Source organism: Ustilago hordei, assembly GCF_900519145.1.
Source record: "Ustilago hordei strain Uho2 genome assembly, contig: UHO2_contig_23, whole genome shotgun sequence".
Classification (NCBI taxonomy): Eukaryota; Fungi; Basidiomycota; class Ustilaginomycetes; order Ustilaginales; family Ustilaginaceae; genus Ustilago; species Ustilago hordei.
The window spans coordinates 125,554-140,751 of record NW_024545265.1 but is presented as its reverse complement, the minus strand read 5'-3'; the positions used below and the strand labels follow the sequence as shown (position 1 = coordinate 140,751).

Genomic DNA, 15,198 nt, shown 5'->3' with positions numbered 1-15,198 from the left:
TTCAAGATAGAATGGCGACCAAAGCGAAGCTCGTGAAAGCGAACGCGGCTTATCCACGAGCTGACTCAGCATGTGAAATGCAGAGACACTCGACTCATCTAAGGCTTTTTACTACTCGATGTGAAGATATATATACTCATGTTTGTAGTCTTGGTCCACTTGAATACGACAAGCATTGTATTTGCTATACACCTGTGCCAAGGCAGCCAGCCTGCGGTGCGGTGCGGTTGCGGTGCGGTGCGTTGCGGAGGCGGCAACTTTGGCAAGATCGCGCGTTGCAACTGCGGAGAAATTATTGTCCTTTCACAGCAGTTCAGTGACGGAAGAGCCGCTGTCAACTGGAATCCCTGCACCAACGCACGCCGGAAGTTCCGACGATGCTCCTCTCTCTATCGTCACTCTATCCGTGTGGCTGATGTGATATGGCGGAGAGAAAGATCTGTCTCTGTGCTCAACTGCCAACGTTTACCAATCGTCACTTGAACAGTGTCAGAGAACAAGATCTGATTCGGCCGGGACAGTGACAACAGCAATGCTTTGACACAAGTAGTTCATCCTCCTCCGAGCTGCTTCGATGCTGTAGTTTGGCGACTGCCTGACGAAGCGGAGGCGGCAACAGCGATGGAGAAATAGCGTTGGTGGTAACCCTTTCCCTCCTCCTTGCCTCGGCAATTCTTCTTTTTCCCCGCTTCTTTTCCCAACTCTGTGTTTCGCCTCCTCCTGTGTGACGTTGTGCTTTGGATCGGTCCAAGCTTTGGAGGGAAATGCAGTTGTTCAACCTCGAGCTGCGGATCCTGCTTTTTGAGCGATGCGGTTTGTAGAGATGTCAGATCGAGTCAGCTGACATTTACGGAGAAATTGATCCAATGTGGATCCAAACAGTGGCCTAATCAAAAGGAGAAAGAAACTCGTGACAGTGCCAAATGAATCGGATGTGATCCGAAAGAGAGCTTTGCGAGCGTGCGAAATCGGATGCGTCCCGAAAGAGTGTGTCATGTGTGACTTCTTAGGCACTTTAGCATCGCAACATTCACACGCTCGAATTGGGCACTCTGCCTATCGATCATATCATCGGCACGGCTCTCCCGAAGCTGATAGCTCACACGCCAACCGACGAGTGCAAAGGCAGAGACACAGTCAGAATCGATCCTCTGCTTCCCTTGTTCTTATATAAGCCAGCATGGCTTCGGAATCCGCAGCCGCTGCTACGGCCGATGCCGCTCGTAACGCTTCTGAGCCGACCCAGGCATCGACGGCGAGCTCATCCACCGAGGTATCCACCATACCAGCAAACGATCGAGCAGCTACAGCTCCAGCTCCAGCTCCAGCTCCAGCTCCAGCTCTAAGCTCCTCCACTACCACCACTACTGCCGCGAGTACTTGTGCATCTCGGTTAGCAACCTCTCCAGTACAAGGTACTACGCAGACAATCCTCGCTGCCACTGCCTCCATGCTTCCTCGCAGCACAGCTTCCGTCTCGAACAATGGCGCAGCCTCGACAGCCGCTTCTTCGAACTCTTCCTCGAGCTCTGCTACAGCAAAAGCCTCCAACAGAGCATCAGCTGGCTCGCCGAGACGAGCTTCTTCCAGCCTTGCTCAGCACAGCCAACCTATTCTGTCCACCGTGCCTGCTCCGATTGTACATCGTTTTCGTCAGCATCAACCGGCCTCACAGCCTCCTTTCACCACAGCTCCCACCGCGTTGGCTGACATCGATGCTTCCAATCCCGTTCCCTCCATCTTTGGCTTTTACTCTCATCATGGCAATGCTACAATACAACAGACCAACCACCAAAGGCGAGACTTTCTGACAACTTGGCCATCTTCTCAGTCCTCCTTTCCGCCTTCCCGCCCTCAGCGTACACTGGGCAGATGGCAGGCTAATCGCATGCCAGCGCACACCTCTTCCTCCTTTGTTCCACAGGGAGGCCGCGCCCAGCGTTCCGCACAAGCCCGAGCCAACCCTACTCATTCTCCCTCGATCAACTCAAGTGCCGACTGCAGCCTTCTCTCTCCCTCGCTTCCTTCTCCTCACCCTACTTTCGAGGAGACGACCACCATCTCCTTTACCTGGACGATCAGTGACTTGCACTTGCTACGCGAAGAGGTGGAGTACTCGCCACCACCTTCCGAAGGAGGTCGGTCGGTCAGTGCAGGCGCTGGCAAAAGCGATGTGTGGACAAGTCATCCTACCTTTGGCGATGGCAAGTGGAAACTCGAGCTGGTGCGAACCACTCGACCTCTGACCGCTCAACCACATCCAGACTTGGATTCTGACGACAATACAAACGCCTCGGCTTTGTCCCTCACTGTCGAGCCGGTAGCTGTACAGGATGGCGACGGCAGTGCAAGTGCACAGCGCGACAGCATCACCATCCTTTCCGTCTACTTGACTTCCCTCGTGCTCGACTACACGCATGCCAGCGTCGAGATCCCCACTTCCATCATGGTCGGATTGCGTCCAACACGCTCTGCCGTTGGTAGGCGAGGTGCCGAAAATGGTGGATGGCTGTGGCGACGCTTCTACGACTACACATTCCAGAAGGAGGCTGATCTCTTTACCTGTCACGACCTGCCTAGTGTCTCTGAAATGTTGGAGGATGCCAACATAGCCCGCGATGACGCTGTAGCGCTCACCATACAGCTCGGCCTAGGGCCAGGGCATGCTCGTGGATCTCCTGGTCAGCTCGACGAAATCTCTTCGACTCGCATGCCAATCGAGATTGATGGACATCATCTTGTTCCTCGTGCTGTTCTCAACTCACTGCACGGTCTGCTTGACGATGCTAACACGGGCGATGTCCGTATCCTCGTGCGCGAAAGGGGAGTCCTCATGCCTGCTACCTCTGACCGCGCCGCAATGTCTGACGACGGACATGTCGATGCGACAGACCCTTCAGACACCCATGGTCGCATCCTGCCATATCCTGTGGGCTCCAGCTGCCCCATTGCATCCGTATACGTGCCTACTGATGCGCAGCCCTCGATCGAAGAAGACCCGGATCGTATCTTTGTTCGCGATCGAGTGCTGTGGGCACATTCTAGTGTTCTCAAGAGCCGGAGCGACTACTTTGCTAGTATGCTCGCTTCGGATTTCAGCGAAGGCATCAGTCGCAGCTATGGCGTCGAAGCGAATGGCGGCCTTGCTGCACGCAACGTCCGCACCCTCCGCATCCCCGATGCCGACTTTGTCACCACCTATTGGTTCCTACGTTACCTCTATACCGAAGACATTCGCTTTGCCGATAAAGAAGATGTGCGAAGCGCGGTGCTCGACGAAGAATGGGCCAAAGGATCCGATCTTGGTCATTTTGCAACGCGTTCCCTAAGTGGAGACGCCAGCATGCGAGCTCCAGCATCGAAGCTTCTGGTTGACTGGACGCCAATCTCACAGCTCGAGGACCAAGATGACTATGATACGGAGGAGAACGATGCGGCAAACACTAGTATGAGCTATTCCATCAATCTTGGTCAGCCTTCTTCATCCTCCGTCGATCACAGCCCCTATTCTCCACGCTTGACAGCTTCGAACGCTACAACTTCCGGCTCGCTCCGGCAGAGGACGAGCGCAAGCGGCTTCTGTGCAGCCATTAGCCCTAGTATCCACGGTCACGCCGGCAGTAGAAGCAGCACCCTCTCCCCTCCTGCTTCACCATCCGGTGCGACTGCGAATCCTTCTTCTGCCACAGGAAGCGCAAGCAAGCATCACACAGTCGACGAAGGCGCTCGCGTTGGTGCTAGTGGGCCCCGTCGCACTCTCTCTAACGCTTCCACTGTCGCACGGCCTCTAGCAGGCACACACGACCCGCACGATCATCCATGCTCAGACCCTGGTCCTGCTTCCGCACTGTCCATCTTCAAGCTCGCTCACCGCTACCATATGCAAGAGCTCTCCAGACTCGCCTCGCTGCACATGGTCGCCACGCTTACGCCACAGTCAGCCTTCCCAATGTTGCTGGCCACATCGATGTACACGGAGCTACACATTCGTATCAAGACATACGTCTACCAGCACTGGCACCTTGTCTCTCACACGCAAGAGTTCGAGCGCTGCTGCGACGAGGTCTCGGTGGGTATGTGGGGTGCCGATGCTGGCAAGACGATGCGAGCGTTTGTAAAGAGTCTTGTTTCGCCGCTGCGTGCTGCTCAAAGTTGATCGACACACACTTGACGGTAGGAGTACAAGTATGCGATCCAGACATGTGTTGACAATGTACAAATCCGAAACTTGCTCGAGCTGAGTGCTGCGCGGTCGCTGTAAGAGATGCTTCAATGACATGGTTGCTGGTACTGCATGGCTTTCTTGAGGCTGAAGGTACATGTTGTTGCTATTTACACCTCACCCGCGCTATCAGATCTGGAACATTGCGTCTTTTACGTCTTACTTGTGCTTCTGACCCTCGCTCACCAGATTATAATCCTCGGCCTTCTCACCACTAGTGCCCATCTTCCTCAACTGCTTCTCCCTCCTATCGACTTTGCTCTCCAAACTCCTGAAACTCCTGCCAGTCCCCATCAATCCGGCAAAGAACCCCGAAATTCCACCCATCTTGACCTCCTCCTGTCTCACCCCACCACCTGCAACATCCGCACGTTGTCTCTGCTCATCCATCTTTCTCAACTCGTTCAACATGATCTCTCTCACCTTATCCGCCAGATCAGCTGCATCCTCCGCCGTCAGATGTTTCGTTGGCACCGGAGGGAGAACCTTGATCCTAATTGTGCCGGACTCGAATCTGGATTTGGAATCGAACAACCTGCTATAATTCTCACAAACGACGGGAACAACTGGAGCTCCAGCTTGGATTGCCAAATGGAAGGCACCCTTCTTAAACGGCAACAAATCGGGAGTTGCTAAACCAGACCTTGTACCCTCTGGGAAGATCCATAGACTCTTTTTGAGTCTATTCATTTCCTGCCCTACCGCTTGGAATGATTTGATGCTATCCTTTAAGTTTTTCCTATTGATAAACACTGCTCCGCTCAAAGCCATGAATTGACCGAGTAAAGGAGCGAACTGAAGTTCTTTCTTGGCCATAATTGCAGCGTGAGGAGGAAAGATTCGACCGAGATATAAGATGTCCATTGCTGTTTGATGATTGCCAACAACAACAGCAGGTCTTGCCTGGGCGAAATGCTCTTCTCCTTCAACGATAAATTTGATTCCGACAAGGGGAGAGGTGAGACGCCAGAAGGAACGAGCAACTACTTTGTTAATGTTCAATCGTTGCCCGGGAACCAGACTCAGGAATATCGAGACAAAAATCCCCCATACGGAACAGATGCCTAAACCAGCAACGTAGATGAATGAGTTGAGGTAGAAACGAAGTCGTTGAGATCGAGGGGAAATAACGGCAACAAGGAGCAGTGCTCCAGCGGTAAGCGCGGAGATGGATTTGGATAAAACTGCCATTGTTGAAAAGATCGAGGTGAGGAGGCCAGACATGCGAGGCACTGCGACCCAGCGTGGAAGACGGTATGAACCAAGACAAGATTGAGGTGACGAGGTGATCGAAGGAGGGAAGGAGAGGAGGAGAGGAGGAGAGGAGGAGATGAGGAGAGGAGCGTTTCACACAGCGAGAAAGGGAAATACAGAAACGTAACGGGCCAACAAGAAAGATTCCCTTCAGAAAAATGCACAGTGCCCGATCTAAAGCAGATATGTAGGTGTGCCCCGATCTCAAGCAGATACGGCCTGCTGATTTTATGTCAGAGCTGTCGATCTCACACCAAACAATCCAGCCCATCTTGCATGCCTCTCTCGAGCTTCATTCTTCACCTTGATCCTGTACCAATGGGCCTCTGATCACTAGTCGAGCCTATAGCTATAGATTCGAGGGGGGCCCAGTGTTGCCGGTGGGCCCTACAACGGTGGAACACTAGTTCAGGCCCTTACTACGCCGCGCCACCATGATCCACAGGGGCCTTCTCGGTGCATTGTTCGACAGCTCGAACTTCATCTTTGGAGCCCCACACCTTGGCCTGCACCCACCGAAGCTCCAAGCGAACCCTCGGACGATAGGGCTCTGAGCAAGCTTATTGTTACCCCCAACTGAGCTTCTCTCACTCCCGCAATCGTCTCTACACATCAACACCACCCTCCACCAACGTTTGCTCTTGTAGCCATCCCCTTGACAGAAATGTTGTTCCGTCGGGGGATCACCCTCTCCTCTCTGGCTCGTATGCATCTCAGCTTTTCCTTTCCTTCCTGTGCTCCCGATTCCCCTCTCTCCAAGATCCCTGACATTTGCGACCCCACCATCCCCTTCTATACTCGAGCCACATCGCTCGTCAACCAATTCACCACTGAAGAACTCCTCAATAACACCATCAACTATGCTCCCGGTGTCCCTCGCCTGGGCATCCCTAACTACCAATGGTGGACCGAAGCTCTCCATGGCGTTGCTAAATCTCCTGGTGTTAATTTCGACCTGTCTGATCCTCATGCAGAGTTTACTTCCGCTACGCAGTTCCCCCAGACCATCAATTTAGGTGCTACGTTTGACGATGATCTCTATCAGCAGATTGCCAGTGTGATTGCTAGCGAAGTTAGAGCGTACAACAATGCTGGTAAAGCAGGTTTAAACCTCTACTCTCCTCTCAACATCAATTGTTTCCGCGATCCACGTTGGGGTCGCGGGCAGGAGACTGTGGGAGAAGATCCTTTACACATGTCTAGGTTTGCTGTCAGCATCGTACACGGCCTTCAAGGCCCGCATGCACAGAACGAGGCAGAGGGGAACAAGCTTACTGTTGCTGCAACTTGCAAGCACTTTCTGGCCTATGATTTGGAGCAGTATGATCGAGGGGAAAGGTATCAATTCGATGCGATCGTCTCTAAACAGGATCTATCTGATTTCCACCTCCCGCAATTCCGCGCGTGCGTACGGGACGGTGGTGCTACCACCCTCATGACCTCTTATAATGCCGTCAACAATGTTCCTCCCTCCGCATCCAAGTACTACCTCCAAACGCTAGCAAGGCAAGCCTGGGGTCTCGACAAAACGCACAACTACGTCACATCCGATTGCGACGCAGTAGCAAACGTTTACGACGGTCATCGCTACGCTCAGAACTATGTCGAAGCAGCGGCGAAATCCATAAACGCTGGAACCGATCTCGATTGCGGTGCTACTTATTCCGAGAACCTTGGTGCGGCGCTCAAACAGAAACTCACGGATATCGCTACAATCCGTAGAGCTGTTATCCGCATGTACGCTAGTCTCGTTCGGCTCGGATACTTCGATGACCCTGCTAGCCAGCCCCTGCGACAGTTGACGTGGAAAGATGTTAACAGTCCCTCATCCCAGCGCCTTGCATATACCTCTGCACTCTCGTCCATCACTTTACTCAAGAATCTCGATAGCACTCTACCCATAAAGCAAAAGCCCACCAAGATCGCCATCATCGGTCCCTACACAAACGTATCAACTTCTTTCTCCGGCAACTACGCCGGACCAGCCGCTTTCAACATGACAATGGTGCATGCTGCATCACAAGTCTTCCCCGATGCCAAAATCGTTTGGGTCAACGGTACAGACATCTCCGGACCATACATCCCTAGCGACGCTCAAGACGCAGTGAAACTCACCTCTGATGCCGATTCGGTCGTTTTCGCAGGAGGCATCGACGCTTCTATCGAAAGAGAGAGTCACGATAGAAAAGATATCGCTTGGCCTCCAAACCAGCTCCGCCTGATCCACGAGCTTTCTCAATCGCGCAAGAAGGATAAAAAGTCCAAGTTGGTCGTGGTACAGTTCGGTGGAGGCCAACTCGATGGTGCCTCGCTCAAAAGCGACGATGCGGTTGGAGCTTTGGTTTGGGCAGGATACCCTGGGCAGAGTGCAAGTTTAGCTGTATGGGATATACTTGCTGGCAAAGCAGTCCCAGCGGGGAGGCTGCCGGTAACGCAATATCCAGCGAGTTATATCGATGGCTTACCAGAGAGTGCCATGTCTTTGCGACCCAAAGCTGGGTACCCGGGGAGAACGTATAAATGGTACAAGGGAGTGCCAACTTACCCTTTCGGTCATGGGTTGCATTACACTACCTTCTCTGCCTCTCTCGCCAAACCGCAGCCATACGCTATCCCGACTACCCCCGCAGCTAAGGGTCCGGAGGGAGTGCATGCAGAGCACATCAGCGTTGCTGATGTACAAGCGAACATCAAGAACACAGGTAAAGTCGCTTCTGATTATACAGCCCTCCTCTTCGCTCGACACTCCAACGGCCCAGCACCCTATCCTAGAAAGACTCTGGTGGGCTATACAAAGGTGAAGAACCTCTCTGCAGGTGAGGAAAGCAGTGTTACTATCAAGATCACCCAAGCAGCTTTGGCTAGGGCTGATGAAGAAGGAAATCAATTCCTCTACCCCGGCTCATATCAGCTAGAGTTGGATACTGAAGAGCACAGACTAGCTTCCACCACCCTAGTACTGACTGGGGAAGCGGTTAATGTAATTCCTTGGGTGTCGGGCGATATGTCCTAAACCCCCCCACCCCTTTCGGCGAGAGAGAGTGTGGATGATACTAAACAGCAGCGATAGAAGGAATCTTGAGCAAGCGCTGTACCTCTTTACCTCTCGTTCGCTGCTTCCTCCTCTTTAGGTCTCCAAACCGCACCTCCCCCTCCGCCACCCGCCACTGCTTCTCGGATGCGCTGAGCTCTTGTTCAGAAAGCTTACTCAACCTCTCGCCATCCTTGCGACTGCAACTGGGCAGGAGTGGCGATGAATAGGATATGGGCTGTTAGGGAGGTATTTATGGCTAATGTTTCTGGCATCCTTACCGCTCTCTCCTCCTTCTCCTCTAAGAGGGTGGAGGGGAGTGGACTAATTGAAGAATACAAAGTACGATAGGCTGTTTTGGAGCCACTATCAAGCACCTGTACCTCAGACGTATGACTTGTTGAATGCTTGAAATTTCTATGGTGAGATGTGGCTATATGAGCATATATATACCTTGGTACCGTCTAGGAACATGTTAGAATGATATGAGTCGCCTAGTTGAAGATTCGTCGGCATTTCAATGTGGTTCACGGGGTCTAATCGATTGACAATATGGCAAAGTCATGCATAAGTGATATGCATGTGGGATACATGAGCATTGCCATAGCAATGAGTCTGGAGTGACACAGGAAGTGACAACTCAGGAGTAACTCAGGAGTTGACTCATTTCAGCATAGAGTGCTCATAGGTAGTGCTAAGACACATATATACATTCACATGACTGTATCCATCCATAGTAATACAAGCATTCAAGAAGTCATACATCTGAGAACAAGAGCTTGCTAGTAGCTCCAGGCAATGCATTGTACTTGCAATCTTCAACTGATTAAGAGTCTGAAGCCCCATCGACCAAGCCAAGAAGCCCCATCAACAAACATGGTAGAAGAAACTGAAACCCCAGCTGGTGTTAGCAAAGCCAAAGGAGGCAGAAGAGGCAAGACAGTCCAACCAAGAGGTGGCAATGAAGCTGAAGCCAAAGTGCATGGCAATGATGCTGGTGAAGAAACCAACTCTGACTCAGACCTTGATGATGACAGCAAGCAGTACAACTTCTGAACCCTGGCAAAACTCTTCAAACCAGTCCCCAAACTTACATCACTCAACTACTATAGTTGGAGTGCTCACATCAAGTTGTTCCTCAGGACTGTGCCAAACACTATGAAGCACTTAGAAGGAGTCTACAATAAGAAGCATCCCAAGTGGAGCTGTATGTTCAATGATGTGTTAACCAATGCCCTATGTGGTACTGTCAACACCACCAGGGAACACAATATAAACTATCTGATCCTTGATATCATCAGAGAATACCATACATTCCACCAAGTATGGAAGAAGATTGAGAGTGGCCTGACCAATGAGGCCACAGCAACCTCATGCCAACTTGCACTCATCACTCAATTAGGAGATGTAAAGATGTTCAACTCCAATGCCCAGAAGCTCATCCAGGAAATCAGAGCTATCCAGACAGAGAGTAGTCTCCTGGGAAAGCCATTTTCAGACAATACTTTATTCTCAAACCTACAAAAGTGCACCATTTGCCACCCTACATACAAAGAGACCATTGCCACCATCAACCAGCTCAACTTCAATGCCCTTGCCACAGCCCTGATCATTTGTCAGTCAGCAATTGAAAATAACCCTGCCCAGAAAGTGGACCCCCACCAAGCCAGCACCAGAGTCGCTGGCAGCGATGATCAGGGTGAATTGACTGAGAAAGATGAAAAGGATGATGACCAGGTGAGTGCAAAAGCTGGAGCTAGACCCAGAAGAATTCGATGCTGGGTATGCAAACACCCCAGGCATGGAATCAAGCAATGCAATGCTTCAGTCACCATCCCTGACAACTCCCCTCTTGCCAAATCAGACTAGGAAGTCTGGTGCTCCTTCTCACCAGGTCAGCAAAAACCCCCAGACTTAAAGGAGACATCTCATTGGATCCTAGATTTGGGGGCCACCTACCACATGGTCAACAACCATAGCATGCTCATCTGTCCAAAGGCTTGCTGAAAGCATGTATTCACCACCAGAAGCAAAGTATTGGAAGCAATGGCTATGGGAGATGCTAACATATCAATGAAACATGGAGATATATTTCTTCAGAATGTATTATATGTTAAACATCTCAATGTTAACCTGTTGTCAACCAATTCACTAATGGATGAAGGAGCATGAGTGACATTAGATTCCACTGGCAGACAAATACATCTTGGAAATGGCATGTGTCACAGGGCCAGCGGGCCAGCGTATGAAGGGTGCACCAAATTGACCAACAGCATTCATGGTAATGTCACAGAGTCAGCAGATCAACATATGAAGGGAGTGCCAAATCGATCAGTGCCAAATCATCAGGAATTGATGAAGCTAATTGGGCTGGTAGCACATATGATTTATGAGATTGACCAAACTCTGGGTTCCAGGTTAATCTCATGAGGATCGATTGGAATCAGCCAGATCAGCATGCCTCAGCAAGTCAGCCAATATGAGCAAGTATCAGGAGATTCAGGAAGGAAGGTACTGGCATTAGAAGGAGAAGCATATGGAGATAACCACATGTAGGAGTGGGGGACTGAGCTCAGCATCATGCAGACAGTTACCACTCAAGGGGTGTGTGCATATAGCCACACAGGACCAAGCACAGGGGGTGACCACATGACCAAGGGGTTTGGTCATGAGGTCCAACAAGTGGCTAAGGGGATTCACAAGATAAGGTTGGGAAGGTGGTTGCTGGTGAAGAGAGAAGGAAGCAGTGAATGGATTGGTTAAACAAAGAGGAGGAGCTGTGTTGAAGGGGTCATCACACATCATCAAGTGGAAAGGGAGCATGAAGGCGAAAGGGCAGTGTTGCATAACCATTATGCTGTGCAGACAGTAGGGGCACAGCATCAAAGGGATCGATGCCAGCAGGAGAGACAGTGTCAAACAGGGGACAAAGGCCCCTCAAGAGGAACAGGATAGGTGTCACAGGTGACACCAATCAAATGCATAAATACTCTCATTCCACCATAGCATACAAGTGGATCCTCATCCACTCTACTTACTTACTTACTTTATACTTTACTCTTTACTTGACTCTTAGTTACATATCAGTGCAATAGCAGTGCTTTTGCAATGACCCTCAAATGTGTGTGTTGTATCACCATTAGGTGTCAACTGTAGGTGGTGTTCTCCAAACACTTTCAGTCCAGTTCTCAACTGTAGGCAGTGTTCTCCAACACTTGCAGTCCAGTCTCTTACTGTAGGCAGTGTTGCTTGACACTTGCAGTCCAGTCAGTTATTGTAGGCAGTGGCTCACACCTGTGGTCCAATAACTCCTGTCCTCTGTAGGCAATAAGTATATTGTGGTCCAGACAATGTCCAAGAGCATTATCAACAGTACTGCGAACATTTGTACTGTAAGGAGAGGGTATCACTCACTCTCCAATGAACAGCAAATGTGCTGCACAACCTCTGAATGGAGTGTTCAAGGAGGTCAGCCAAGACTTACCAGTTGAAGATGCCTGGTTACATTTAGTCAAAACATACTGAGTAGACCTTACTCAATCAACCCCATCTATACCAATCGAATAACACCCAAAACTAGTCTCTGGCGCGCGACCGCTTACAGCATGCTACTCAAGATAACCAAGAATCGCGAGCGAGGACTGTTGGAGCTTCGAGGCGATACATGGCTGGAGAGTGCAATGATAACATCAATACCATTACTTGAAGGTGTTGATGAGGAGCTCGAGCAAACTGAGAGCAAAACAAATGTATCCAAACAACAACTATGGCATGAATGTCTAGGGCACCCAGGCCAAGATAAGACAAGGGCCATCATCAACAAACTCAAAGACAAACACACAGTAGATATGGATCCAGACACTGCTCTGACATGTGAGCAGTGCATTCGATCCAAAAGTACAGTGGCCCAGATGGGACAAGGTAGCAGAGATAGGACTGCTTCTCTGCTTGATCTCATCCATATCGATTTGATAATTGACTCATCACACACAACTGAGCATACATGCATGCTAGTGCTTGTCGATGACCATAGCAAGTATGTGTGTGTGCAACCATTACTCAGAAAGAGCCATGCATTCACTCAACTCAAGAAGATGGTATCATTCCTCAAGACCCAGACTGGCAAAGAGCTAAAAGCAATATGTTCTGACCAGGGAACCAAATGGAGAAGCAATGAAGCTATGGAGTGGACACACAGCAAAGGAATAGAGTGGCAAATGATGGTGGGATACAATAGCTGACAGAACAGATGGGTCAAAAGAATGAACAGAAGTCTAGGTGAGAAGATGAGAACATTACTCATGCAAAGGAGATTGCCAAAGAGATTCTGGCCATATGCAATCTGGGCAGCAGCATTCAAGATGAATCTGACACCAAGTGTTGACAACAAGTTCCCATACCAAGTGATGTTTGGAAAGTCACTGGAGCAAATGATAAGCCTCATATGGGTATTTGGGTGTCTGGTGTGGGTGAACATACCAAGAGTCAAATGGGATAACAAGAAACTGGACCAGAGGGCTGTTGCATCTATATTTCTGGGTTATAGCCTAGAGAAAAGAGGATGGCTATTCTACAGTCCAGACTACAACCCCAACATATTCTGGAGTAACTCAGCAAGGTTTATGGAATCCAAATGCTGGTCTGATGAACAGAGTGGCAACCCATCAATGTGCATCTGCCACCAGCAGTATCAGATGAGGTGGACCTCAATGACCTAGGATACACCACAGAAAACCTCTTTGACAAAAGAGACAAAGAACCGCTAAATGAGCACATGGACATGCACCAGATAAATGAAATGAGTGAGGAAGAAACATCGAGTGATGACCCAAGAGAACCAACTGAACTCGAACCAAATGCTGAGACCTGGATTGATGGCAATCACACTGCTTTCATGGTGGCAAGCATCAGAAAGGGAAAGAATATGGACCCTACTGTTCAAGAAGCACTAGCTGGAGAAGACAGGAGGCATTGGGAGGAGGCAATGCAAAAAGAGCTAGAAGGTTTGGAAGCCATGGGCACTTGGGAGGTTGCCAATCTTCCCCCAGGCACAAGCACAGTGGACACAAAATGGGTGCTAAAGAACAAGACAGATGCAAACTTGATACCCATCAAGTTCAAAGCAAGACTGGTAGCATGGGGCTTTACTCAGAGAAAGGGTATTGATTACATGGAGGTCTTTGCACCAGTGGCACCAATACAATCCATTTGGGGAGTACTAGCAATCACAGCAATAAAAGATTGGGAAGTGCACTCAATTGATGTGAAACAGGCCTATCTCAACTTGAACCTTCACCATGACATGTACCTCAAACTGCCAGTTGGAACCAAGATACCCATTGGGAAGGCTTTAAAACTAATGAAAGGATTATATGGGCTAAAGCAATCAGGCTGAGAGTGGAACATTGAGCTCAACTCATATCTTCAAAGGATCAGCTTTTATTGCATGCCTAGTGCACCATGTTTATACTCAAGAGGAACTGGAAGCCAAATAACCATCATAATGGCATATGTAGATGATATGCTAATAGCCTCACCCAGCTGAGAGGAAGTAGATCACATGAAGAGAGAGATCATGACCAAGTGGGGAATGGAGGATAATGGACCTGTAAAAGAGTTCCTAAGCATCAAGATCAACCAAGACAGGATGGAAAAGTGAATATCCCTTGACCTGAAGGCATACATCAAAGCAATGGTGCACAAATGGTTAGAAACAACAAACAAAAAGTCCTGGGTACCCATGCAAGGAACAATGAGCATCACCAGAAGTGACAAATGCAACTCATCACAAGCAAAGCAATATCAAGAACTGGTAGGGCAATTACTATGGGTATCCAATACAGTACAGCCAGATGTATCATTCACAGTAGGAGTACTGGCACAACATATGACAAGCCCAATCAACAGTGCATGGAAAGTGGTGATTCACATGGTGAAGTATCTGAACCAGACATGTGAGTACCAATTGCATTTAGGTGGCAAACCAAACAAGCACATGGACCACCTGATAGTAACATACATGGATGTGAACTGAGCATCAGACCCAACAAATGACTGCAGAAGCACATCAGGAGCAATAACCTATGTGTATGGGTGTCCAGTCAGCTGGAAGTCATATGTTCAGAAATGTGTAGCATTGTCAGCAGTGGAAGCCAAATTCATAGCTGCATCAGAAGCCATAAGAGAAGCACTATTCTTTTCATATCTCCTCAAGGACTTAGAAGCTGGGGATGTTCAGCCAGTACTGTGCACAGACAGTCAAGGATGCATTCAAGTAAGTAAGGACCCAGCTAAGCATTGGAAGCTGAAGCATATTGATGCCCAATATCACTTCATTTGAGACCATGTCCAGGAAGGAGACATCACAATCAAATTTGTAGGAATGATTGACAATGTTGCAAATATTCTAATGAAGCCATTAAAGGGGCTGAGCACATCCTGGCTAGCTCAGTCAATAGGATTGGAAATGCCATCAAGAGGGGGAGTTGAAGATTTGTTGGCATTTCAATGTGGTTCACGGGGTCTAATCGATTGACAATATGGTGAAGTCATGCATAAGTGATATGCATGTGGGATACATGAGCATTGCCATAGCAATGAGTCTGGAGTGACACAGGAAGTGACAACTCAGGAGTAACTCAGGAGTTGACTCATTTCAGCATAGAGTGCTCATAGGTAGCACTAAGACACA

The 15,198-nt window shown here is 49.5% G+C and overlaps 4 protein-coding genes across 4 annotated transcripts; 3 read left to right on the top strand and 1 right to left on the bottom strand.

The window, feature by feature from the left end:
* Nucleotides 1–1,180: 1,180 nt before the first annotated feature.
* UHO2_07039 (uncharacterized protein) lies at nucleotides 1,181–4,156 on the top strand (the record flags this gene model as incomplete). The annotated part of the gene is made up of 1 exon (XM_041556495.1): nucleotides 1,181–4,156. One exon carries the CDS (start codon nucleotides 1,181–1,183, stop codon nucleotides 4,154–4,156), a length of 2,976 nt encoding a protein of 991 aa, XP_041412429.1.
* Nucleotides 4,157–4,381: 225 nt separating this feature from the next.
* On the bottom strand, nucleotides 4,382–5,413 carry UHO2_07038 (uncharacterized protein; the record flags this gene model as incomplete). Its single annotated transcript, XM_041556494.1, has 1 exon — nucleotides 4,382–5,413. One exon carries the CDS (start codon nucleotides 5,411–5,413, stop codon nucleotides 4,382–4,384), a length of 1,032 nt encoding a protein of 343 aa, XP_041412428.1.
* Nucleotides 5,414–6,140: 727 nt separating this feature from the next.
* UHO2_07037 (uncharacterized protein) lies at nucleotides 6,141–8,489 on the top strand (the record flags this gene model as incomplete). Its single annotated transcript, XM_041556493.1, has 1 exon — nucleotides 6,141–8,489. The coding sequence occupies one exon, from the start codon at nucleotides 6,141–6,143 to the stop codon at nucleotides 8,487–8,489; it is 2,349 nt and encodes a 782-aa protein (XP_041412427.1).
* Nucleotides 8,490–14,199: 5,710 nt separating this feature from the next.
* UHO2_07036 (uncharacterized protein) lies at nucleotides 14,200–14,847 on the top strand (the record flags this gene model as incomplete). The annotated part of the gene is made up of 2 exons (XM_041556492.1): nucleotides 14,200–14,461; nucleotides 14,609–14,847. The coding sequence occupies 2 exons, from the start codon at nucleotides 14,200–14,202 to the stop codon at nucleotides 14,845–14,847; spliced, it is 501 nt and encodes a 166-aa protein (XP_041412426.1).
* Nucleotides 14,848–15,198: the final 351 nt, after the last annotated feature.